This window comes from Nematolebias whitei, chromosome 22, assembly GCF_014905685.2.
Source record: "Nematolebias whitei isolate Nwh7 chromosome 22, NemWhi1, whole genome shotgun sequence".
Classification (NCBI taxonomy): domain Eukaryota; kingdom Metazoa; phylum Chordata; class Actinopteri; order Cyprinodontiformes; family Rivulidae; genus Nematolebias; species Nematolebias whitei.
The window spans coordinates 9,481,438-9,507,561 of NC_056519.1; the positions used below are offsets into that span (position 1 = coordinate 9,481,438).

Here is a 26,124-nt window from a genome sequence, read left to right on the forward strand (position 1 = left end):
GCCATCAGTGTGCTAATGATCCATTGTTAGGCTGATGGTCCTTCTTGAGCATGTGATCAGCTGGTTTTGGTTGTCAGCAGCAAAACTGGTTGATCCACTCTGAGAAGGTGCTATTTAAGAGACTGAGCTGAAAACAGCACCTCAGACTGAGGAAGACTTTCGGATGAAAGACAAAACGTTCATTTTTTTGTTTGTTTTGCATTGTTTTGTATGTCCAGATGACCAGACTTAACTTTTTGAGATCTACTTATGTATGTTTTACCTGAAAAGCTATGGCTCGGCTTAAACTGTCTAAAGTTGGGTCTTCTCCCTCCTCTTCACTTTCTTCCTCCTCTTCACTAAAAGGAAATGGATTAAGGTACTGTATACTATAATGCCGTGAGTTGTGGAAAAAATAAACTCAAATTTCTTGCTACAAGATACATACACATGTTCAGGTTGTTGTGCTTTTTTCTTCTTTTTCTTCTCCTTCTTCTTTGGAGGCTCTCTCTCTCCGAGCAGGTTTTTGGGGCATGCATAGCTCAGATGTCCTGAATCCTGGGATGATTTAAATGTAAATGCACAATTAAAATTTCATTCAGAAACAACAGAAATATTTATAAGCCTACAGGCGTTAATGCCACAAAAACAAATAAAATCGAAGCATGCACTTACCCCACATTCGTAGCATCGAGTCTTGTCTGTGTAGTTTCGTCTCCTGATGAATTCGGCTGCTCGTCCATTGTCTATAGCAATACTGGCTTTAACTGTTCGGCCAAACAACTGAGTGACAAACACATTTTTATATGACAGTTTGGCCTTTAAAAGAACATCAAAAGAAAGCTTTTAAAGTGGCATTTAACATGTGAATTGAAGATTACTCACTTGTTTTTTGTTTATTGCTCTTGCACAGTTATGAGCCGATTCTCTGTCTAGGAAGAGAACAAACGCCACTCCTTTACTCTGACGAGTGTCTTTATCCTTGACTATTGTAACCCTAAAAACAAACATGATAGTTATTACTTGTTCAAAAAGTAAAAGCAATAAAGTCATTGTTATAGATTTTATAGAAGAGAGCCCTTACTTCACAACTTTCCCATATTTGGTGAACAGCTGCAATGTCACATAGTGATGCGTTTCAGGGCAAAAACAATTGGGAAATTTCTATTTTTGTGGTTCTTGTCACAAAATGATACTAAAAATTTGTAGATTTTTCACGAGATTGATGCAAATCTCAGAATTTACATAGACTGAATTACCTTATGTAGATCATTGTTGGTTAGAGAAAACGGCAGGTTGGACACATACACTGTGCTTTTGCTTGGTGCTAAACCCCCGCTCATTATGGAAACTAAACATAATAAAAACACGAAAATTATCGACAAAATTCAGACACTTAATTATTGTTTTATACAAGTCCGAAAACGTGTAAACGGTATAACTTACCTACCGAGTCGTAACAGTTAGAAAGTAATTTTAATTCGCCAAAACTGCAATATTTGTTAATTTGCACTAACCTAGCAAACAAACGTAAAATCTGCGTCGCAACTCGATGACGCATTACGTATTGTCCCCATAAATATACGTCAGCGTACTGCGGCTGTTTGGAGACAGCTAAGCTAACTAAAACGGTGAGATTTGTATACGTTTTTCTTCCGAAATGAAATAAAAATGCTTGCATTTTGACAAGCTTTTGTTTGTTGAAAGCCGTAAATGGCTGTAAATATTTGTTCTGGATATTTTTTATGGTAGTTTATGATACGAAAGCCCGCCCTTCACGTGAAGCTTTAATTTGCCGCACAGAGACGGAGGTTAGCTATTTAGCTTTTCTAGTAGTCAATTTGTGCTACTGTAGTCATTTTTTATGTAATAATTTGTTGCAATAGCGGCAAAGTCGTGCGTTTACCACGTACAGTAAACTGCTTTTAGTGAATTCATATCCACTTGAAGCGTCATTCCAGGCAACGTAACTTGCAGACGTTTAATCTGTTCAGGAATGGCTGCATTTGATTTGTTTTATTAGCTGCACATACTTTTATTTGTATAGTGTTTGTTGTGCTTTAAGCTAAATAGTGATGGCATACATTGTTTAATGCGCTCACTTGCTATACCCCACTTCATGACTGTGATATAACAAGAAAATATATTTTACAGGTTGTTTTGAAGTTTCCACAAAGGCGTTTAATCAGTAAGTAACGTGTAACTACATTCCTTTGGCATTCTACAGAAAAAAAAAAAAAACACCCCATCAGATTTGTTTCTCCTATTGCATAAGCATAACACTAAGCGATTTTAATATTCTAAAAATGTTTTTTTTGCGGAATGTGACGCTCAGCAACAGATTGGAATCAAAATATTTCACCTAATTGACCAGATAAACAAAGCTGTCTGTTTCATGTAGCTGTTTGGGAGTTACTCCTACTGTTTTTCGTAATTTAAAGAGTGAAACTTTTCTTTATGCGTGTAGCACATTCTTTTTCTCTCCTCACTCTTTCCAGTGGCGTACAGAAGAGAAAAAAGCATACGAGACCTGTATGATGAACGCTTTGTACCAGAGCGAGCAGTGAGTGTTGTCAACATGTTACCCCAGTTTTTTCTCTTGTTTCTTCTTGTAGTTTTTTCATGTTTCATACAAGTAGCAGGAGTTTGATCCTTTCTATCAGCCTTTGTTTTTAAAATCTCATTCAGGCCACTCTTCTGTGCAGGGTCCATACCCACGGGTTGCAGGAGGTATGGAGAGGAGGGGCCCCTTCAACAGGCCAGATGAGGACTATGGCCGTGGTGGTGGCTACGAGTATGAAGGAGGTTCTCGATTTTACCCTAATGGAGGTGGCCCACGAGGTTACCACGAAGACCAGAGAGGCTACAAAGGCGACGGCCATCATTTTCCTGAACACAGAGCCATCCCACCCTCACGAAGGGTAAGAATGTAAAAGTTATTTCAATAATTGCTGCATTGTACTGTAATTAAATCTGTAAACAAGATGTGTAGAATAATATTCATACTGTGAAGCTCCAATCTAAATAAAATATCTTGTATAGAAGCTTTTGAAGTAGTTCAATCAACAATGCATGTTAATACATAACTGTGATATTATCACATTTAAAATAAGGTAATTGGATAAAATAAAGCAGAGTAAGTAAGTAGCTATTTATTTACTGCATGCACACACAAATAGGTTTTCGCTAAAATATCATCTTTAGAAAAATATGTAAAGGAAAACTAGCAAATATTTAAAAAAAACAAAATTTCATCAAACTTTACTATAAAAATACTATTTTAAACTGAAAAGTAATATTACTGACAGATATTTGATCTAAAATCATAAGTTTTACAATGAGAATGAAAGAGTGAGAATGTTTAGCTCTTAAGTAAATTGGTAAAAAATCAGTAATATCATCCCTCTATGAATCTTTTAATTTTCTGGAAACCAACAAGTGTTAATCATAAAGAACAAAACCAACGAATGGTTTGGTTTGAGCTAAACTCTCTTAATTAAAAACAAATGCAGAATTTAGTCCTAAAGCTTGGAAACACAAAAACATTGTGTGTTACTGTAGTTTGTTGCTGCATTCAGACAAATAGAATCCTTGTTCACCTGGGAAGTTACCATTTATGCATAATGATTTAAATTATTATTGTCAAGTTATTGTACCTATTTATTTGTTTTTACCAAAGAAATTTACTATTGTAAACGCAAATCAAATGATTCTTGGTGTGGCCTAAATTATCACTTTCCCAGGAGCCAAATGCTGTTTAAATTTGGAGTTTTGCAATTAAAGTGAAATCACAAAGCAGGTGGCTTGTAATAATAATAAATAAATAAAAAGCTTCTTACCATATGTTGCTTTATTTTAAATTTTATTTTCAAGCTAGTGAGAATAAGTTCATGTACAGCAATGATAGTTTTGTAGACTGTAGCAGTTATACCAACAAATGCAGATAAATCTAGGGAAGCTCAAATATAATTAAAGGTTTGATTTAATAAAACACAAAGCGGACATGGAGCAGCAACTAGAAAACCAAAATGGTGGAGGACTCCATGTAGCATGAAGCATACAAAGCTGGCTGAAGACGGAGTGAGAACTGAAGTTACAAAAAGGCTGAGACTAATGGAAAAAGTTGACTGCAGCAGAAACCATTAGGAATGGGAAACAGGTGTGGCAGGAGCAGACCACAGGCGATGGGAAAAGTATTGAGGAAAAGTGAAATGATGGCGTGGAGACACTGGAAAAAAAGAAACATAGCAAACATAAAAAGCTACTAAAAACAACTCAAAAGACAGAATCTGACAAGTTTGCTTTATGTTCATAGGTTTAAAAATAAATCCGTTAAATGTAAAGTTTTGGTTAAAATGAGTTTGTATACTAACTCAACTTTTGCACGTGTTGTTTTGAAGGAGGATTATCCTTACAGAGGACCTAGAGAGGAACCACACCCAACACGGCCTTTGGAGTTTGGGTAAGTGTCTTCCGTTAGCTAAAATCAGTTTCTCACAAAGCTATTTTTGTTTATCAAGTTCTACCTCATCTAGATCATTTAACACAATGTTGTCACTTTGTATTTGTCTAACTTTTTTTTCATAATTTTCATGTTCCAAGAATCATAAATCATCGACACCAAGAAATGCGTTCAGTTTGTTGACAGTTTTAGGAAACGGCTCAGTCATTGCGACCAGTTTTGTGAAAGCTCTGATTCCGCGAACAACAAACAAGAGCTCATATTTTGAGAGAGCAATCAGTTCAGTTGTCTGATTATTGGGTTGAATTATTTATTTTTCCTCATCCCTGTAGCACTCGTGCGCCGCCACCTCCCCATAATGTGCGAAGCCAGGGCATCTATCCAGCACCCAGATCGCTGCCGGAGAGCGGGGAGGACACATTAGTGCAAGCCATCCGGAACCTGGACAGAGGGTAGGAGGAAATCCCTGCGTACAGACGGGGTAGAGCAGGGGTCTGCAACCTTTATGATCAAAAGTGTGCCCCTTTGCACACTGAATAAATTATCTATGGAGCCACAACACCTGCTAAAACTGTGATTACCAACTGGTGGTCCATGGCCCACTTCAAGCTTGTCGGAGGGGGCTTTTCCACCCAGTAGATGGGATTTTAAGAAATTAAAATAGCCAATCATTATTATTTTTATATTTTAGGTCAAAAGAAAATGAAATTATTTATATAAAGAAAAAATATATATATTTTGGACCAATTTTATAAAAATTCTAACGGGCTTTTATGAGGGTTTTCATTTTAATTGTGTCAAAAATTCAGTGTCCTATTATGAAGTAATAAAGTATAAAATCAAAAATTAGGTCAGTTTGTTGGATACATAATTGATTTTAAAATTAAAATGAATACTTCCATTTGCTTGTTTTTTTTCTTTAATTTTTATTATCAAGTTGACTCACCATATTTCTTCTCAGCAACTTGCCTTAAAATGCATTGCCCCCCAAAAACTGGTGGATTTGAGAAAAAGATCACACCGTACGACTTGAAGTGCTAAAAGAAGTGGCTAACAAACTACTAGCATGATGTAGTCGACACGTTTTACTCCTTGTGTTCGTATCATTCACACGTTGGCAAAACAAATGACCGGAAAACTGTTAAAACCATTTCTTGTTGTTGGTACAACGGCCAATAAAGTTCAGTGTTCTGTTAGTTTTGGTCAAAACTTGAACAGATGGTAAAAAGAAATGACAACTGGATCTCATAAATTAAAAACCCAGCATTCATTAGGGTGGTTTGTCCTAAAGAAGAAAAAAAAACAGGAGTTAGATGATTTAACTTATAATTCAAATAGGATGTGCTTGAACGTACGAGACGATAAAGTGATGCTGTACACTTTCCTAAACACTAGATGGCAACATTGTAATAGGTTTGAGATTAAATGGATCAACACCAATAAATTCAGCCTACATACATTTTTTTTACACAAATTTTAATGTTCGGACGAACACATCTCTCCCTTTTTTTTTCCCAGGGAGGACAGAGACCCCTACAGAAGAAAGGTGGGCCTGTTTCCTCCTCTCCGAGAGCGTTCCCCCGTGCGCCGAGAGGTGGCCCACTCCCCCCACAGTCGCTCCGGCTCCAGCGTGAGCAGCAGAGGATACTCACCGGACCGAGCCAAAAGCCTGCCTTTTCCCTCACAGCAAGGCAAGAGTATGTAGACAGCTTGGCTTCTCTTTCCACGAAGCTGTAAAAAAAATAGTGAATAGTTGTAAAGTTATTTATAGTTGGAACATCATCACACTAATCTCACATAAATTAGTGCTATAAAACAAAACTTGTTACTGTGATTTCTCTAACATTGCAGCAGGCATGTTAAATATTGCATTAATAAAAAGTAAGACTAGTAAAAACAAAGTAAAACACTTTTTTTTTTTTTTAATTGACACTAATCAATAATTTCAAAACCATTTAAATGAATTAAAGCAGGAAAAATATATTTGTAGAATATCAAACAGTCCAGCCACAAAAAAACGTGTATTGATTGTTTCCCACGGTTGTATGTCACTGACTGATCTGGCTGATTGGCTTTTCAGGCGTGGACGGTCCAGAAGGTCTCGCGGGTGCTCCTGAGCACCTCTGGGGGGCGCTCTTCCCTCAACAAAGCGGACATGACACTTTGGGTCTGTACATTAAGCCACGTGAACCAGCTTGGACTTGGGTGAAGCCCTGACTTTACATCCTTCTCATGTCAGAAACATGTTGGGGTGGGGAGTTGGCTTGAGAAGGATGTATGTTAGACAAATGTAAGGTTTCTAAATTCATGATTGGGATCCCCTTTTCCAGAAAACATCAAATTCAGCCTAATTAACCTGAAGTGTTTTTGACACTGATTTGTATTTTTCACCCAGGCCTCATGAAAAGTGTTTCAGTTATCTTTTTTTATCTAGAGTAGACCCAATGGTATGTTTTTGTGTACTTATACGTAGGGGTGTAACGAGAAACTTGTCTCGCTGGACGGGATTTTATCCGTATTTTTATTTATTTTTAATACTTTGTCATAAACTTTGCTGTTTGGCTTCTCTCCTCTCGTAATTCCTCGTAAGATATTAGAAGGGTGTCAAACTCATTTACACAAAGGACCAAATTCAAAACTTGATAAAAAGGCCAAACTGTTTCCTAATTATATTTGGGGGGTGGGAAACATTGTTTTTAATGTAATTTGCCATTTTGTTTAGATTTGCTGTGATGAACTTGAACAGGTGTTTCTTAGTCCGAGTATGAAAACTAAAGAGTGACTGAAGAGGACATTAGAGTGCAACTCCTTTGTGTGTGTTTTTTATCATCTTCATGATTGTGCAGGTCCTAGTGCCTGACAGTTTAAACTTCTGCCCACTCAAACAATTTAAAGTGGTAGGGACATTTTCAGTAGGGGTGCACCAATCCACTTTTTTAACTTCCAGTACCGATTATTTGAAGTTTAATGTCGGTCAATACTGACCCGATACCGATCTGATACAGAAAAACAGTGCAGAATTAACTTAAAACATTTGCAAAAATGTACCGAATTACAAATTTATTTAAAGCTCTGCACCAACACAGCACACTTAAACAGACCAATATTTGTCACAAGCTTGGTCAAACATGTAAAAACAAGAACTTTATTTGTTCAGTCAGTGCAGTTATGAGTATAACATCAAATGTAAAATAAATAATGAAGATACTGAAACTGACAACAGTTGCTTGACAACTTTGGTCAAAAATGAAAAAAAAAATCAACAAACCTTTCAAATGTTTCAGGAATTCTAAATATAATCTAAAATATATAATCAAAGGAGCTGAAATAAGAGGGACGGCCTAGCTAGGTTGGCGTATATTAAAACAAACAGTAATCAGCGCCTGTCCTTATGGATCCGTCACATTGTCGCGACATCCAATCAAGAAGTTTTTAAGATATCGATACCAACATCGGATCGGTGCAGCTCTAATTTTCAGTGATAATTTCACACGGGATATTTTTATGTATTCATTTTTTGGGGGGGTTCGCACATCAGTTTCCAGCTCAACAAGAAATCTCATGACGTTTTTAGTTTTGCGAAATCTTGTGCCACAGGATCTCGTTACACCCCCACTCGAGCCATTTCCACTTCCTGTTGAGGAGACTCGTTAGCTCTTTCTATTCAATGCACTACTTCAGTCCATGACTACTTTTATTTTTTTATTTTTTTTTAACAAATGGAAGTCTCATTTTAGATTTTGTATTATCTCTGTAGATGTGTGTTTAGTCAAGAGCGGTTAGCTTAAGTAAAACGCAGAAGTGTTGAAGTAGCTCCTCGCTACCTGTTCCCTTTTAGCTTTCATCTTTCCTTGGCGTTTCCATTTAATCTGCAGCTTTCCCCCTTAAAAATAAGGGCTTGGTGTCTATTTTAATACTAAATGTCATTTACTTTTCACTTTCCATCACTACATAATGACTATTGTTTTAACTCTTAGGAGTTCTAAGATGATTTTACCTGTCTTTAAAGCACAGATACTAAAGTATAGTCACATCTTTAGCCTTCGGGCAGCGACTGTGAGACGTTACATTCCTCAAACAGTTTAAGATTAGGTCTTTCTGCACTGCAGAGTATGAAGACAATAGTTTCAGTCCAAAATAACTGGTAAGTAAAGTTTAGTGTACTTGTGTCAAGTTTTTTTTTTGTAGATAACTTATTAGGGTATAGAATTGTATTACAAATTTGTAACTTCAGCCGCTTTTGCTTTAGTTTTTGTTTTCCGATATCGTAAAATAACCTTTACTTAACTTTTGGAAATATTTATATCCTTATCCAGTCATTAAAAATGGTACATATTTTTAATAAAAGGATAGATTTAGCTCAATACTTGTCTTTTTGCAGACAGTTTAAGTACTGCTCCTGCTATTACATCGTAATATAATGGGTAGTTATGTTACATAAATTATACTAGGCGTGTTTTCTTAGTACAAATCAATAAAGAGTGAGGTGACACTCCAAGGATTTGTGTCGGTGTATGAAAGGGTGGGGTAACCCGAGTGGACAGGAAGCGTGGCTAATGTGTCCTGCAGGAAGTCCTTCCCCTCGTTCCGTCTCTCACTTAGTCAGGCCTCATAAAGATGCCACCAGCTCGTGCGTGGACGTCCAGGGAAAGGGTATAGTGTGTCTGATGAATATTCCTGAAGCCAACCCGTACACTCTGCAGTGTATTTGTTTGGTTTTTGGAGCGTGTGGAGTTATGTTAAACAGTACTTCGAAGTGCCATGAAGAAAGTTAGTTAAGGAATTTTAAAAGCACTAGGCATCCAGAGACAAATGCTTCACCGCTTTGGCATTTCTGTAGATTATAGAACTAAATGTTCTTTTATTTTAATTCTCAGAGGTAACCACATACACATACTGTACATAGCAATTCTCCCTTCTTACCAGTTTCCACTCAATTACGGTACTTCCAACTCGTTTCATTCACAAATCTTTGTTTTCTTCATTTAAAATCTCGTTGCATCAATGGTCTCGTCTCTTCTCCCTTTTGAAAATTATAGACAAAATTCCCGGCTTGTCAAGAGAAGGTTCCCCACAGAGCGCAGCATCAAACAAGGTGAGTTTGTGGAAAAGTGTCCCAAAGCTTGACCTCTTTTCCTGGTTCATATTATAAAATCTAAGGCTGAAGCACAAAAGCGGCCACTAACGATTTTACAAATGTTGCTTTTTGGAGTCGTTTTTGCCGTCCCATATTTACTCTGGTTTGTTTTTCTATTCATTGCTCACCCAGGCCTTTGTCGCCGTACAGCAGGGTGCATCTGGAACTTCTTAAATCCCGTCCTTTCTTTAGACATTTACTCCCTTTAAAGCACGTTAATGGGTTTTAAAGTAGCACTCTCACAGCTGAAAAGCCGTCAAGCCCGCACTTTGTTTACTTGTGGCGTAAACAAACTTGGGTCACAAGAACTTGTCGTCGAGCAGAAATGGCTCGAATGTTGACGGTTTTTTAAAAATGCTTTTACCTTTTTGAATGGGTTTCTCCTCATTTGTAAATAGTAGTTTGTTTTGCTGATATCATCCATCTTCAGCTATGCAGAGAAGTGTAAATAGAGTTAGATGTGATTAAGAGCAGTGTGGGGGGGTGGGGGGCAGAGGCCACCCTGAAGTGATGGTTTAAATCAGTAGCCCGAGTCATAACTTTATCACATGATCTTAATCGCAAAGTCAGCAGAAGTCCCAGCGGAGCTCACCGAGATGCGTTTACGCTGTTTACAATGAACAATCGTTTGTTTTTACGCATTAAGGAAATGTGTGTTGGCTGGTTCTGAACGTCTGGCAGGTCGTGTGATGTCTATTGTCAGGGTCTGAATCAAGGTATTGACTTCAGAAATTAAATATTACACCTCATTTGAGCCTCGTAAAATAAATAAAAGCTCATTTGCTTGTTGATTTGAGCGTTCAGGCAGTTCATAAAATGTTTATTGAATATGCTTCAGTTAAAATGAACAACTTCGCTTTGTTTTTTGGCTCATAAGAGAGTTCTTATTTTTGCACTTTTCATTTGTATCGTTACATTTTATAATTATAAAATCAATACAGTAGTCCCTCGCGGGTTCGCTCTATCGCGGTTTTTCAAAACAAGATTGGACCTGACACACAGTTGGCCAATTGATAAATGAGCCGCACGATCGGCATAGAACTTTAATTTTTAAATAAATTATTTTCAATTATTTAGCACCTGCTGCACCTTTGTGCAGCCCATACTGCAGGATAAACTTCCTGCTGCAGCTGATCAGCTGTTCTCCGTGCAGAGCGGAGAAGTGGGCGGGGCCAAGAGCGCTTGCAGGTGGCAAAGAGCAGACGAGGCAGAGAGCTGAAATCATGACATGCTGTGCTCTTTTAGAGCGTTTAGAGTTTAGAAACATTGTTTAGAATATTGCAAAAGTGTGGGAAAGGTTTAAAATGCCTTAATATATAAATACTAAAATAAACTACTACTTACTACTTGTACTAGTATTCCTACTTTGTGGTTTTTCACTTAACACAAGGCTTCAGGGTACGGATCCCCTGCAATAAATGAGGGACTACTGAATATTTATTTAGTATAGTAGCCTTTATTATAACAAAAACAAGTAGGGGATCAACATAAAAGTACAAAATATATTTTAAGAACAGTAGTTGTACTCGTCATTTACATAACTGTATCAGCTTTAAAATCTCTGAGACTAAATATTAGGCTTTAGTGTGGACTGAAGATTATTCTATGACCAAAGTGCAAAATGGGAAAATGCTGGGTTTTTGTTAAAAAATAAATAAATAAAGATATACAAGGTATTTTTTAAGGTACATAAATAAGAGGGGAGTTGACCCATGATAGCTTTGTACATATACTGATGTTGTCTGCTTAGGATTAAAGAAGGCAGATTTAATTGTACACAATGATGTCTACTATATAGTAAATTTGTATAAAATGTTAATACTTTTAACAACAAAATGCAGAAGTATTGTGCATTAAATTCATTGTAGTCCAGAGCGTATAAAAGATGCACTTTAGCTGTAAACATATTCATCCTAATGTCCTTTTTAATATAAATGCAGAAAAAAATCTGACATAAAATTGAGCATGTTTGATGATCCGATGTTCTGTAATGAGCAACTTTGTGCATTTGTAAATTCAGTTATACTTACTAAAACTCTGAGTTTGTTTTATCAAAGGCTTGAAACGTTAATTAGTTTGAAGTCGAGTCAGCACGTTGGTTTAGTTATCTTTGGGTCACAGGTTGTGTAGAAATGAGTCAAAGTATGGAAACTTGTGATTTTACTTGAAAATGTTTTTAAATTAATAAAGACCGATGCAACGAAGTCATAAAAATATACCGTAATTATAATTTTTAAGTTAAAGCCTTGGCTAAAAAGTGCATAAGCAAACAAATGGAAAGTCAGTCTCGAGTTTTTGATATTTAGTTTTAATTTAGTGATGCAGAATATGTTTACAGGATGGTTGCTTGCTAGTCAGACAACTTTAAACCCACACTGCTTTTTTTAAATTCAGACTGTAACATTCCTTAACCTTTTTATAAACAGGAGTTAGCCCACTTTGATCCAAAAGCACATAAAACTATGTCTTTAGTTTTAGGGTTGTCATTATTTTTTTATAACTTGGAGAATAATTTACATTTCAAGTCAAACTCTTTAAAAATCCTGTGATGTTGGATTAGATTTTCCAATTGAAAGTGCCAGAGACGGACGACACGAGTAATTAGGACGCAACTTTCCAACAAACCGCCCAGCTGCTGCGATGGAGGTTTTGCCAAATGCCCCACCCCTTTATGTCGAGCACATGCACACATGTGCTTCCACCTCCGTTTGATCCGGCCTGTGGTGCATTGTTGCTTTCTGTTCTCGGGGCACAAACCCATAACCTTAGCCGAGATGAAAGGGCCGTCCTCTGCCCTCGGTGAAGCTCGTTTTAACGGCCCAAGTCACCGCCTGCTGTGGAGGTTCAACAAACACATGTAGGCTTTCTGGAGCCATCCCAGACTGAAGAAACTGGGGGGGGGGGGGGTTTACATATGTTGAAGTGAGCCAGGGTGGTCTAATGGTTGGAGATGTGGTCCTGAAGGTCATCTGAAGGTTTCATCTCTGGGAGAGAAAAAAAATTCCTGAGCTGACGAGGCACAGACATTTAGTGTGCTCTATTCCCAACATGTTCTCAGATTTATTATTGCTCAGAAAGATTGGTGTTTCATTCCTTGGTTAGAAAAATATATTTACAGTACATCAAAGTTCCTGCTCAATAATCAAAAATTTAACAAAGTTCGTTCGGTTCATCTGGACTGTATTTTTCTTTTTATATATATATTATTATGTTGAGACATTTCGTCCTTCATCCAAAGGACTTCATCAGTCCGAGGAGCCACAAACAAACTCAACAAGCAGCACATTCACACAGTGGACCAACCAGTTTGATGGTGTTAAGATGGTTTCTGAAGCCCACCCTCTCCCCGTCGACTCCTCTGAGGCAGCCATAGCCAAAATGGTTCAACACATCAAAGTTCATGCTCAATGAACCTGGATTACCTGGATTATTAAGCATGAACTTTGATGTTTTGAAGCACTTTGGCTATGGCTGCCTCAGAGGAGTCGACAGGGGAGAGGGTGAGCCCCAGAAACCATCTTATCACCATGAAACTGGTTGGTCCACTGTGTGAATGTGCTGCTTGTTGAGTTTGTTTGTGGCTCCTCGGACTGATGAAGTCCTTTGGATGAAGGACGAAACGTCTCAACAAAAAAAAAGAAACCATCTAGATGATCCGACTGAATTTTTGTTGCATCTTCAAAGAACTTTAGTTATTTACTAGAACGTGGAAAATATTAAACTCCAGTCAATTCCCAGTTTTCAGGCCTCCTTTTAATAGAAATAAGATTAAAACTATTTTTGCATAAGAACTTATATTTGTTCTCCTTTTTAGCAGTTAATTGAAATTGATTATATACATACCCCAGGGATTAATAGCATTCCAGTTTTTACTTTTGGGCGAAAAGATGGCTGCCATTCTTTGAAGTGAAAGCAAAAGATTTGTTCTTCTGTACCCTGAAAGCTTCAGACGTGGATTTTTATTTTTTATTTTTGACAAATGCAAACTTTGATATGCACATAAGCTTATTTATATGAAAGATCGTCTCCTAGCGTAGCTTCAGGGAGAGTTAGGAAAGAATAATTGGATGATTCTTTACAAGTTGTGCTCTTATTTTAGACCTTCCATCGCCTGGAATATCTTCACTCAGACATCTAGGAATATGACTTACTGTAGTCCGTGGCCCGTTTCCAGTTAACGTATGAGTGGACATCCGTCATGGTCAGGCAGTTCTGCACTTCGGCCGCCAGACTCTAATAGTATCAGGAAATGAGTAATATAAATTGAGCAGTGATCCAAGTTGGCCTCGTTTCCTCCTTTGCGCCGTTCGCTTTGTAGATAATTCTTCTAAAAGCAGGAGTTTTTAGTTTCTTCAATAGAAGACTCATTTATGCTCGTTTTGTGGAACTTCCTGTTCCCTGAAATCGTCTAAAACCACAGCCAGATACTTTTGTGAAGCTATAGACTATTGTGCGTCAAATGTTCAAGAATGAATGTTGTAGTGATGGGTTTACATTCACTATTAAACTACTCAACTAAGCACCGTTCACAACATCACTCTTGTAGATTGTTAGTAAAAGTGGGTCACAACATCCCACTGAAGCGGGGCTTCAAGTTACTGACTCACATCCTGCCCAGTCCTCAGCATCTTGTTGGCTTACATCTGTTCTCTTTTTACACAAAGCTTGTTTTTCTATCTTTCTTGCAATGTTCAAAACAACCGTCATGGTCTTTTTCACGTTTTCTTACAGCTCTCTCTTTGTCCTCTTTCGTTCATAGGAGGAAAGCAATCCTCCAGAGGAGGAAAAAGTGGAACCAGTTGTGGCTCCCGTTGTCGAAGAGAGCAAAAAGCCTTTAGACGACTTTGAAGAGAGACGGGCCTTGGCCATCGCCGCCAAAGCACAAGAGATAGAAAAGGTACCGGTCCAAGGCTGTGGATTTGTTTACTGACCCTTCACACAACAAGTGGAAGATGACACAAATGAGGAAAAGTACTGGTAAAATAAACTGATGGCACATAGAACCACAGATGGAACATAAAAACAAAGGAAAAATAAAAACGGATCCTCCTGACTGACTGTGCTCAGTTATATTTAAGGAGTTGATCATTAAACCTTCAGATCAAAATCTGGAAAAATCCATGTTTACAATCCTCAACAGGAATACGTTTGTAAAACATTTTTATAAATGTCAACTAGAGCAAGGAATGCTACATTTATTTTGCGTACGTTTCTTTATAAGAGGCAACTGTGAGCTCTCTGACTCACCTTGGTTATTAAACTGAATGAGCTTTACTTAAGAAGAACCGAGCACAACTTAGACATGATGCCAGATTATAACTGAGCTTGGAGCCCCCCCAGGCTGAGTGTTTGAGCTCTGCACAGTTTTCTAACGAGGATTGTTCCTACGCCAGTGAACGCCACAGCTGGTTTACTCAAAGCCAATAAACCTGAACCAGCTCTGCCCTGAAGCACACATTAATGTCTCGCGTTGAGCAACACCACCATGTTACACCTTCTCTGCAGTTTTACGGCGCCGCTCGTTCTTCCCATGTGTTTCTTAATGATTCCATAAAAGAAACATGTAACACTTAGTTTGAAAGTCCTCTTTTATTTAATACAAATAAATGAATAGACTAATAATAAAATAGTTATGGATTGAAATTGTCATTTTATAAAATGTGACATTTATTGGAGGTGTATTTTAAACGTCAACATGTTGACCCTTTTTATTGACCAGTTAAAATTCAGAAATGTTCGCTAAAGAGCTCCTTCTCCAGCAAAGGACCAAAATAAATTTAGGTACTTAAATTATGTTAGTGGCAGCCATTGTTGGAGAAAAATGTTCTCGCTTTATCTCGCTTACTCTAAAGGAGCCACAGTCGATGACAGAAGATTTTTAAGTGGGTTTTACTAGCAAGGACAGATTTTCAGGACAAAGATATACAGGAAGTACACGCATGAAGGCCAGTCTCAAGAATCTGCCACGGGCAGTGTGTGCAGCTTGTTTTTATAGCCTTATCAGTTCAGCAGAGTTCAAACTCAGAGGTGTCCTTGGAGTGATAGCTGCATGCTGTAGCCTCATCCAGCTCTCTAACCCAAACATATGGTTCATGGGCATAGTGAACATTCTCAGCCATAAACTTTGACCAAAGAATCACTAACAGCCGTACTACGGTAGTTTGCTTATTTCAACATAATGTTTTGTAGGATACTTAATTTTTATACAATTAAAAATAGTAATGATCACATAGGCCTGCATGTTTTAATTTTTAGAAATTGGACCAAAAAAAGTTTTTTCCTGCTTTACAAGAAACTCTACTTTTATTTAGTCGTAAAATGTAAAAATGTCAATAAATGTTAAGAATTATTCAATATTTTTAGTTTTATATTATCACCCCCTACTGGCCAGGAAAGTGCCCTCCAACAAACTTAGTGGTCTGCAGGCCACCAGTTGAGAATCCCAGTTGTGGTCTTGCTGCTCTGGTCATGTAATGTAGTGACCAAAGGGGCAGAAGCGGCTCTTTTGATCGTAAAGGTTGCAGACCCTTTAGAACATCAGAGCCACTTTTTACATGTTTACCGTTACGAGTGGCAAACGACACCAACCAGCTGTTGTAAAAATAAAATTTTACTACAAGCACGTTATCTGAAGCATGATGGGTAAAATAATGGCAGCTTTCAGACAAGTTATTTAACGTCTCACATGAGGAGCTTGTTTTGTAGCCGTTTAACAAGTTCTGCGCTCACTTTTGTGCCAACAACTTAGCATGCACAGAAACAAACACACAAATGGGCAGCCCTTTAAAAAAATGCTAACGTTTGCACGTCGCTCGGGTCACAAAGTGCAAAGGATGAAATGGGATTCAGCCTTCCGGTGCAGCCAAACTGGTTCTTGTGTGCGACAAAGCATGCAGGCTGTAAATGCCTTTGTTTTCCTCCTGATTGCTCTGGCTTTGACTGAGTTTATTAGTTGAGGAATATAAATATATTTGTCCACAGGAGAGCCACTGAAGTTTGTCTATTTGTTCTTTCCAAAGATAGTTGGACTGAGCCCCAGCTTTGTTTTCATCTTTGCTCTGTTCCTTTCATTTTTGAAGCCAGGCACAGTCAAACACGATCTTCTACCATGGGATAAAAGCAAACACCCAGCCTCACTCTACACGGCTTTAAAACACCTAAACAAAGTAAGAGCTGAAAAACAATCTGTTCTGCGAGGGTACACACACCCAGAGTCCACAACATGTCCTGTCCTTCCTGATTTCAGGAAGCGTGTTCGAATACAGGAAAGACATTTTCAGCGCATAGCTGTGGAAGAACAAATACTCAGGGATTCAGAGAAGCTGTAGTTTTTTGCACTGATTGGATTCTTCCTGAGACAATTTCCTGAATTAATTCACTATTGTCAGCTGGAGCTGTGATGGCTCAGTGGTCTTGTCCTGAGGCCGCAGGTTTGAGCCCAACTTTCATCAAGAAGGTCGAACACAAAACCGTTTTGCAGTACCACTGAAGCAAACTAGGGATGCACGATATTGGATTTTTGTTCGATATACCAATATGTTAAAACTTATTTGGCAGATACCGATATTTTATATACTTTCATTTGTCAGAACATAGCCCTCTTATTTAGGCTTATTTGCTACAAAAACTGTGCAACAGCTGTAAGAGCTGGTGACGTATATTCAGTAACAGCCATATGATATGTATTGCACTTTAACTTATATTAAATGAAAAGTGTTAAATGTTATTAGCATTAGTCACCTGCGATGCTGTTTCACTAGCGGAGGCTTGTTCCAGGTTTCTAGTTGCAGTGTGGGATCCTCTGCACTCTTGTGCATGAAGGACACACTTTTTTTAAGTTCAGTTTTTCTATCCATTGTGCCGCAAGACCAATCATGCTAACGGGGCTAACACGACGTCCACACGTCTGTGGTAAAACTCACCCAACAAGTCGTGCTATCGGCTATTAGCTTCTCAACGACGTCGAAAATGACGCTTGTAACTGGGGTACGGTTACGTTGGAAAAATATCTCCGACTAGGGACGATGTAGCGAGGCTCAACGTAGTCCAAAAATCTTCAGAATCAGACATCCTCAACGAAAAAAAACAAACTTCCACACTGCCGACATTTTGAATTTTCCTCTCTGCCGTGAGATCAGGTAGGCGCGCGTGACGTCATCACGTTGTTTGGCCGCTGCAGGCATCCTCTTCACTGGGTTGTCCTACAAAAACACCGCCTTTTCTATCAGTGAGTTATTTTGATGGAATGGCCGATGTCCAATATTTTTTAACGCTAATATCAGCCGATACAATGTCGATAATATCGTGCATCCCTAAAGCAAACCTTGTTCTTATGTTCTATGGCAATGTTTCACAATGCTATATGGAACTGGGAAATTTGCTCATCAAAATGTTTATTTATATATATATATATATATATATATATATATATATATATTAGTACTATACCTAATATATCAGGTAACCTGAGATCTATAATCTAATGACAGTGGGGTTAAAAAAGTTTACATTTGAGTATCCTAGACTTCATTGTAGTAACACTATTTGATTTATTTTATGAGTGAAGTCTTACTCTGTGGTTACACATCCATTAACTTTGGCAACAGATCCCCGTTTGCTTGTTGCGTTGTATTCTGGGAACTTTGAAAATCTATAAATGGGTCTGTGAGTTGGAGCACCCTGCAGCAAAGAGGCAACCCATGGGTCCCGATGGTGAAAGTCGCCTTTGCCTGTCCTAATTTTACACGCTGCGTTCAGAGGCATGTTTGAACACGGTCCTCGTCACTGGATGTATTCGTTTGAGCCGACGGCGCAGTTTTGATGCAGTAAGCAGGAGCATTAGTGGGCTTATTTAATGAGTCACTTTGTTTCAGCCGACTCCAAATAAGTTTATTCCTCTAGATTCTGTTTTGCAACTCAAACCTGTGTGAAATTGACTTTGAAGTTTCTGCGTGAAATGGCAACTCCCAAACAAGACTGCTGCACCCCTTTTTCCTCATTGTCCCTCTGACACCAGGCGGAAGCCTTTAAGCCACTAATTAGATGAGGGTTTATTGTTCCTCGGCCTGCCCCGTCCCGTAGAAAGTGCCCTTATTAAAAGTGAGAGAAGCGATGCTTTGTCGCTACACGGTGTGTGTTCACACCCGAGCGATCAGCCTCAGTGTTGTGGAGTGTTTGCACCCAGGCGACAGGTAGCGCAGGAAGGAACCGGTTCTTCACCCCCAAATTAAAAGCTTTTCTCTTAAAAAGGTTTCGGCCTGTTCCCTGAAGTCTACGTCTGGGTGCAAGTTTGTTTCCTGGGAGTGTTATGACAATAAACTTGCCCTCTAGTGTTTTATTTTTTATTGCCTTACCATTCAGTTTTCCCGTTTTAATCTTTTCCCTTTTATTTCTAATCTTACATGTGCAAACTTTGGGGTACATTCAGGAGATGGGTGTTATGACTCGGTTTTTGCATCTTATTTTCACACATCGTCTCCAATAGAAAATTTGTTCTTAAATTTCCTTCAACTTCCATCCAGCTTTTTTGCACATTTCTCCATCTTCTTATGCTCCTTTTAGGTTTTACCTACCATTCAGTTACATTTTAGCTTTTAGCACATCTTTATATATAATTTAGCTAGCCTATAGCTACATTTAGCTTCCAGTTTTGCTACTTTTTAGCTAGTGTTTTTACCATTTTTATCAATTCCTTTTCAGCTTCATTATCAAATTTCATTCATTTTAACAGTATAAATAAATCTCTCACTGGTTGGATTTTATATAACAGACGAGTTTCCTCTCCTGTCTACCTCCAGGTTTATCGTCAGGACTGCGAAACGTTTGGATTGGTTGTGAAGATGCTCGTGGCCAAAGACCCAAACTTGGAGAAACAGCTGCAAGTACCACTCCGGGAAAACCTCGGGGAAATTCGCGAGCGCTGCTTGGAGGATCTCAAACACTTCATCAACGAGTTGGACGAGGTGGTGCTGCAGAGGGAACCGTCTGCTTGTGACTCAGCCACTCCCTCCACATCCATGACTCCCAAACTCTCAAAGATGGGAGCGAACAGCAGCTCATCTTTCTGAAGCATTGGCCCAATCCACATTAATGCGAGCCATGGATTTAGGATCGTTGGGACTGAAAATACATCACAGCAACTTGAACTCTGTCACACGAATGAACAGTGTTACTTTTGAACTGACCATTTTTACCTTTCAAGTTTTCAACAGAACGTTAATAAAAATGTTCTAAAAGTTGCTTTTTCTTTTTTAATGTTTAATTTAAAATCAAGTCTCTTTGCAGTGAAAATGGTTCACAAGTTGCTGAGTTAAGTATTTGGCTACTTTTTTTGTTTAAGTTTTCAGTTATCACGTATTTAGTTTTTGTTTTCTTATACTATGTACAACTAGTAAAACTTTGTACAAATTGGTGCTGTGACATTTAAAACTGTTTTAACATCCTTGGATAAATTTATATGATCTAGAAACGTGAGCTGAACTCAATTCTTTGTGTCTTGTTCTGGATTTTACAGTTAACATTTGTTACCCAGAAAGTTTATTTTAATGACATACTAATATACTAAAAAGTGAAATATTTGATCACACAGCATTAAAAAATCCACACTTAAGGTATACTAGGAGTGTATTTTATCAGATGCATATTTGAAAAGTATATTGGTAGGGAATTTGTCCTAGATTTTGGAAATATAATACTAGCACTTACATATATACTAGATACATATCCATCCAGCCGAGGTGGAAAATGAAACTTCCAAACTTAAAAAGGCCAGTTAACATTTAATAAAATCATTTATTACAAGCATTTGTACATCAAAAAGAATATATTGTCACATCAATGGTAGTTAACAGGTGCAAATACAGGTGTGTTGCTGCCCATTTTCTACAGTGAGTTATGTTGAACCTGTTGTAGGAAACATGATTTTAAAATTATAATGGCACTTTACTGTAAAATAAGGGCACCTTTTGTCTGTTTACATAAAGCATAAAGAAGTTTAAAAAAAAAAAATTCTGTAACGGATATAAAAATACAAGGATTTTAAAATTTAACTTAATGTATATTATATATATACACACATTTTTTGTATCGTTACACCATTAAATAATAATTTGGTTAGTTTCTATTTTCTACTTGAATGGTCAATGATCTGTACAATAGCATGGCAATTTTAATTAACAAATTTAGTATTGTAAAGGATTCAACTGAAAACAAAAACTAATAAAAAACCTAATGACAAATTCTGGAAAGAATTTAATGCTCGTGCCTCATTTCCAATGGTCGTCTTTAGGGACACAACTCCAACTCTTAGGTATTCATCCTGTTTATGCTGAACTTCATTCAGTAATACCCAAAATCTAGGTCAGTACAGGTAAAGGATTTTCCGACTTTATTGCAATTTTTTTGTCTTTGCGGTTTTAATAGTTGGTTTGCCTTTCTCAGATCAGATGTGACCATTTGAAACCATCCCAATAGTATTGCTTTGTGTTGTACACATAAAAACAACTAAGGTATGTTAGGAAATTATACAGTTTTTGGAGTTGTGGCTCTTTCGGCGACCAGTCTGTGGGCCATGATGGCTGAGGGAAGGCAGCGCTGTGACTCTGGTTGGGTAGTCTTCTGCATAGTAGTGCCCAACACCTCGAGGCTGAGGGATTGGTTGGCCTAAAAAATAGCCTTCCTCCTCTGAGTCTGATGAAGAAGAACAAGTAGAACACCAGTCATCCTCATCTCTGTAGAGACCCATAAAATGTTCGACCCGTGGGTCATTTTTGGTTGCGCTCCGAAGCATATAATCAGATCGAATTTGGGAATAAGCCAAAGGCAAGATGTGTGAGGGATGCTGTAGGTGCATTGCACTACATGGAGGGTTTCCTAGGCCCTGCTGCTGAGGTTCAAATGGTCTCTGTGCCCTTTCCATAGGCACCATGTGAAGGGCATTGTCTGAACGGGTTTTGCGGCTACGATGGCGCCGGCCTGGCCGGTGGTGGGTTTGCCTGCTGCGCCCATGGTGACTTGTTGAACGGCTTCTTTCTCTGCCCAACTCTTCTGGACCGTATGCCCTTCTCTGTGGTTTCTCACTCATTGGATGCTTTGTAATACTGACCTCTAAACTATCATTATATCCATTGTCCACAGTGTCTTCTGAAAATTTAACCACCTGAGGTGGCTTAGCTTGCGACTTGCTCCTCCTGAGAGCTGGGGGTTGAACAAAGGATGGAGGGAGTCCTTCTGAATGAGGAGACAATGAGAGAAGTCCTCCTGCAGTTCCTCCCCTCATTCCAATCTCACCATCCACTTCACCTCTCTTTTCCATGCTGAGATTGAGCGAGTTGGCGCTGTAGTGAAGATGAGATGAGTTAAACGTTCCCATGTTGCTCATCTTCTCGCAGTCAACCGTCAACGTGGAATCCTGCATGGCATGAAGAGTGTAGACCATAGGTGTGTCCTTGCTTTCACCATCTACTGATGCACCTGAGAGGCAAACAAGATAGATATGTTTTCACAGTTTTTAAAAAAATATATATTTAAGAAAGTACATCTGTGTTACCAGCATAATCCTTACCAGTGATATTGGAGAGAGCCAAGGAATCCATGGAGTCTCCGACACCCTTCTCAACCTTCCTCAGCTCATCAGCAATACACTCAAGGGAGTCCTCGTACCACTGCCTGCTGTCTGACCAGAAGACCTGTTTTCCTGGTTCAGGCTGATCCTGATCTTGGTCCAGCTCCAGTTCTTGGATCTTTCTGACACTGGCAGGACCAGGGTGGCTCCCATAGGCTGAATCTCCAAGGCCATCTTGTGACTGGGCCCAGTACATTTCCGGAAGGTGTTTATTGTCCATCAATCCAGGGCTAAGGCTGTTGGCCCGGGACTGATTGGAAATTTGACTCTGTGTTGGACTGGCAGGGGTGGGAGAAGAGGTGCTAATCCCCATAGCTGTAGAATCAGGCTTTAGCCAGGGATCAGAAACACTTATTAGCCTGTTTGTATCACTAGTTAGACTGGGTGATTTTAAAGACTGCTGCTGAAATTGATGTAGCATCCCACGGTCACCAAATTTAAGTAGCAGCTGAGTCATGTAGTCATCGTGCTGAGCCCACTCCTCTGGATCCTCCTCTCCACCAGCATCCTGCTCCTCCCGCTCCTTCCAAAATCTCTCCTCCTCTAGGCCCATTTGGTTCAGTTTACGTCCAACGATATCAATGTCGCCATCCACATCTCTGTCCCCCTTACCATTCTTGAATCTTTGCTCGTAAGATGGATGGGTAGGCGGAGGATTTAACAGCTGTGACTGTCTCCACTGCTCAGCAGGTCGGCTGCTCTTCCCCATACGAACACTGCGCCGTGACTCACGTGAGCGGGCAGACTGGAATGCAGAATCAGACGAGTCTGAAGCATGTATGTCTTCTCCCTGGCTGCACGCCTTTGAGCAATAGATGCGGCCTTGTTTGGGCAGGAAGGGACAACCCAGCAAGGATGTCTTACACTGAGCACAACAAAAGCACTGGTCTGTGGCGTGCCAGTGTACACCTTCATAGGTCATTTGAGCATGGTCAACACCTAAAGGATTGGATAAAAGGAAAAAAAATCCATTAGTGTAGTCTTGGCATCTGTGGAAGAATATTAGGTTTTGATTTGAATTCCAAAAGAGTAATTGAGGGATCAAAAATATGGTTTACCAATGTTTTCACCACAGGCCTCACAATACTCTGCATATAGTGACTCAAAGCACCCACAGCAATAGGGCCGTCCATTTTTCATGATATATCGCTGCCCACCCAGCATCGTCCCACACTCAAAACAGGCAAAGTGCTTCATGTGCCAGTGACGGCCCTCTGCCTCTGTGCACTCATCTGCGAGGATGATCTATAAAAAGATGCATCTCGTTAACTCCACGTGGCTTTGAAAACGTGACAGCTGCCAACATTGTGCCGCTTACCTCGTCACAAGAGGAGCATCGTGGTTTGAGGAGCTCTGCATGGTGTCTTCCGCATAAGATTTTGCCATTTTGACAGAAATAGATGAGATCCACCAGGAGCTCTTGACATGTGGCGCACACGAAGCACGCTGGGTGCCAGCAAGGACTTGGGCCGGCTCTGGAGGCAAAAATTGCCATCTCCCCTCCATTAATGCCACCATGACACTGTCAAACACACACAAGAAATAATACCTGGGATTAATCTGTCAATCATGATGGTGATAATTACTATCTTATTAAAATCTAACCAAGGAGATCACAAATAACTCCTTAAAATAAGTGAAACAGCTGGTGACCTATGAGAAATGTAGCATATACAAATCAAACATCACGTGATCCAACTATAAAGGGCAAGGGAAACCTTGTAAAAAAAAAAAAAATAAATACTACATGGATGAACTTCAGTTGAAAGCTATTCATGGTCTTACTAGTTTTTTTTGTTGGTTTTTTTAACAGTGGCTATTTGATATTGGTATTATCATCAATAAAACCACTGGTTTTTCCTTTTAAAACAGGCAATGGCTCTCCAACAAAAGATCCTCTCACTCTGAGATTGTTGAAGCGAGTCTCAACATGCAGTCTTTATATAACTAAACATACTTATTTATGAGACCTCCATAGGAAGATATGGGATAACATGCCCAGCTGTTGGTCATTATTACCAGTTTGGACACACTGAGGCCTTGAAAACTGTGGTGTTGCACGTCCCTGAAAGTTAAGACGCGTGTGTCATCGCTGTATGTCCTAAACACAAGTGTGTGGTTGACAATAGCACATGTTTGCCGAGCGTTGGGTGTCCGGAATGTCTGAGTCTTTCGAACATGTGTGTGACCTTGCATCTCCTAAGTTAGCATCTGCGTCCGAGTGGTGACAGACCGCAAATGAATGTTCAGGGAGAGTTACATCGGTTGCTCTTCATCTGCTCCTGTTAAGAAGCTTGGCATAGGATGTGGTTCACTCATTTGTTAGGGTTGAATCCGGCAGAAGCCACAAACACCAATATTTATGTTTATTGCAATGAAAGGACATTTAAGATACACGATAGTGGACGGACTGAATAGTTTGGATGTTAGTATTGCAAAAGTGTTTCCAAATTTGAAGAACAAAAGTGTGTTTGCTCAATGCATGGCTTCAACCCTGTCAAAACCTATTAAAAGTCCCAGAAAACACAAACAACCCTGCAATTCCTGAACTGTTTTATATAAAATCTAATGGGAAAAAAACTGTACATACAGCTCTAATGAGACCAGTATATATGTAATTAGTTACTGCATACTTTGACTTGTTAAGAGAAAAACAAGATTTTAAGACTTTGTTCAAGAGTTACTAATTAATCTGGGTTTTTGCAGTCTCTCATGCTGTGATGTAGATGGTGGCAGGAAATTGGCTGGGCTCCTCATGAGGAACTGGCCTCCCTGCTCGGCTTAAACATGATTATCCCGTTTCCTCTAATGAGGAAGTTTATGTCAGTGATTAAAATTGCTGTGCTAGCTGGACAGAACTGTGCCTCAGGCAGCCATGGAAAGGATAGTGGATGTTGGCGGATATAAATAGCCCAAGACCCACCGGTTGGTTCCCTGGTAAATGTTATCTTATTGAATGCTCGTGTGCACATTTGTGAGTGCATACGTTTTCACAGCGGGTGTGTTGCAGAGCTCTGGGGAGGATCTTGGGCATCCCTCGCCCCAATGCCTCCCTCTTTCTTTGGGTGCTGAACATTTGGAGCTCCCTCTTTTCCTCCTCAGACAGAGAATGGCAATAGCGCACCTGTTAAAAAAAAAAAGACAAAAAAGAAATCAAGGTCAAGTTTTGTCCACAAGCAGAAGTAAGTTGGTAGGAAAAAGCCAAATTATCCCTTAAAAACATCCACCCATTACAGCTAATGACCCCGCTTTCATCTTCGCATACAAGTTTGGGGAAGTGGATCACACAAAATCCTTATTTGCTTGGAAAAGGAGTTAAATTGAAGGTAATTCACGTCCTGAGGGTGTTTTGAAGGGATGGCAGGAGCAGTACACAAATCCTTCCTCTGTATTTAGAGTTGAGGATAAAGTCTCAGATAAAAGACTTGGACCGTCCTAACAACCAGCTCAGCTGTACTCTAAACAACAGTAAACGATGCCGGTGTGTGAGCTTGCACACACACACACGCATTAACCGTCTCTTTGTCTCCCTTTCATTTATACACATGTTGCATATCCATTCTAACCACAGCTACGCAAGGAATCCTCCCTTTGCTTCCTCGGCTGCCAGGTCTGCCAACAAACATAAAACAATAGCCACACACTGTGTATCTTCTAAATGTGTACACAAAGACCACCCCTGTCAGTACAACCCACCCACCCTTTTCTCTCTGGTGATAACTCCCCACTATATCTCCCTATGTAAGCTCTATTAACCCAGATGTGATAGGAGTGCTGGTTTACAAACCATAAAATGGTTACACTGTAGAGGCCAGCTTGTGCATTAATGTAAATAAGTTTCTTTTTTTGTTTGGGTCACGGGAATGCAGCTATTGTTTTGACTAAAAAGGACTAAGATTAGATTGTTTAGCGGTGGCCTTAAGC

General features: G+C 39.2%; 3 protein-coding genes across 3 annotated transcripts in view; 1 reads left to right on the forward strand and 2 right to left on the reverse strand.

Annotated features, from left to right (window-relative positions):
* The window catches only part of zcrb1 (zinc finger CCHC-type and RNA binding motif 1), a 2,982-nt gene extending 1,440 nt beyond the window's left edge, over positions 1-1,542 (reverse strand). The window contains exons 1-7 of the mRNA XM_037695973.1: positions 1,426-1,542; positions 1,239-1,330; positions 1,064-1,092; positions 865-976; positions 655-762; positions 428-537; positions 263-338 (exon numbers count right to left, since the gene is read on the reverse strand). Of these exons, the coding sequence (XP_037551901.1) occupies positions 263-338; positions 428-537; positions 655-762; positions 865-976; positions 1,064-1,092; positions 1,239-1,330; positions 1,426-1,540 (642 nt within the window). The 5' untranslated portion in view covers positions 1,541-1,542. The remainder of the gene's footprint in view (positions 1-262; positions 339-427; positions 538-654; positions 763-864; positions 977-1,063; positions 1,093-1,238; positions 1,331-1,425) is intronic.
* Positions 1,543-19,788, forward strand: pphln1 (periphilin 1). The gene is made up of 11 exons (XM_037695971.1): positions 1,543-1,610; positions 2,134-2,167; positions 2,478-2,542; positions 2,685-2,900; positions 4,380-4,441; positions 4,774-4,893; positions 5,960-6,138; positions 6,522-6,608; positions 9,481-9,536; positions 14,338-14,475; positions 19,376-19,788. Coding segments are annotated over exons 2-11 (1,194 nt in total). The 5' UTR covers positions 1,543-1,610; positions 2,134-2,166; the 3' UTR covers positions 19,646-19,788.
* A 1,054-nt stretch (positions 19,789-20,842) lies between these two features.
* Positions 20,843-26,124, reverse strand: part of prickle1b (prickle homolog 1b) — a 32,153-nt gene continuing 26,871 nt past the window's right edge. The window contains exons 4-8 of the mRNA XM_037695899.1: positions 25,187-25,324; positions 23,519-23,722; positions 23,259-23,445; positions 22,141-23,139; positions 20,843-22,049 (exon numbers count right to left, since the gene is read on the reverse strand). Of these exons, the coding sequence (XP_037551827.1) occupies positions 21,091-22,049; positions 22,141-23,139; positions 23,259-23,445; positions 23,519-23,722; positions 25,187-25,324 (2,487 nt within the window). The 3' untranslated portion in view covers positions 20,843-21,090. The remainder of the gene's footprint in view (positions 22,050-22,140; positions 23,140-23,258; positions 23,446-23,518; positions 23,723-25,186; positions 25,325-26,124) is intronic.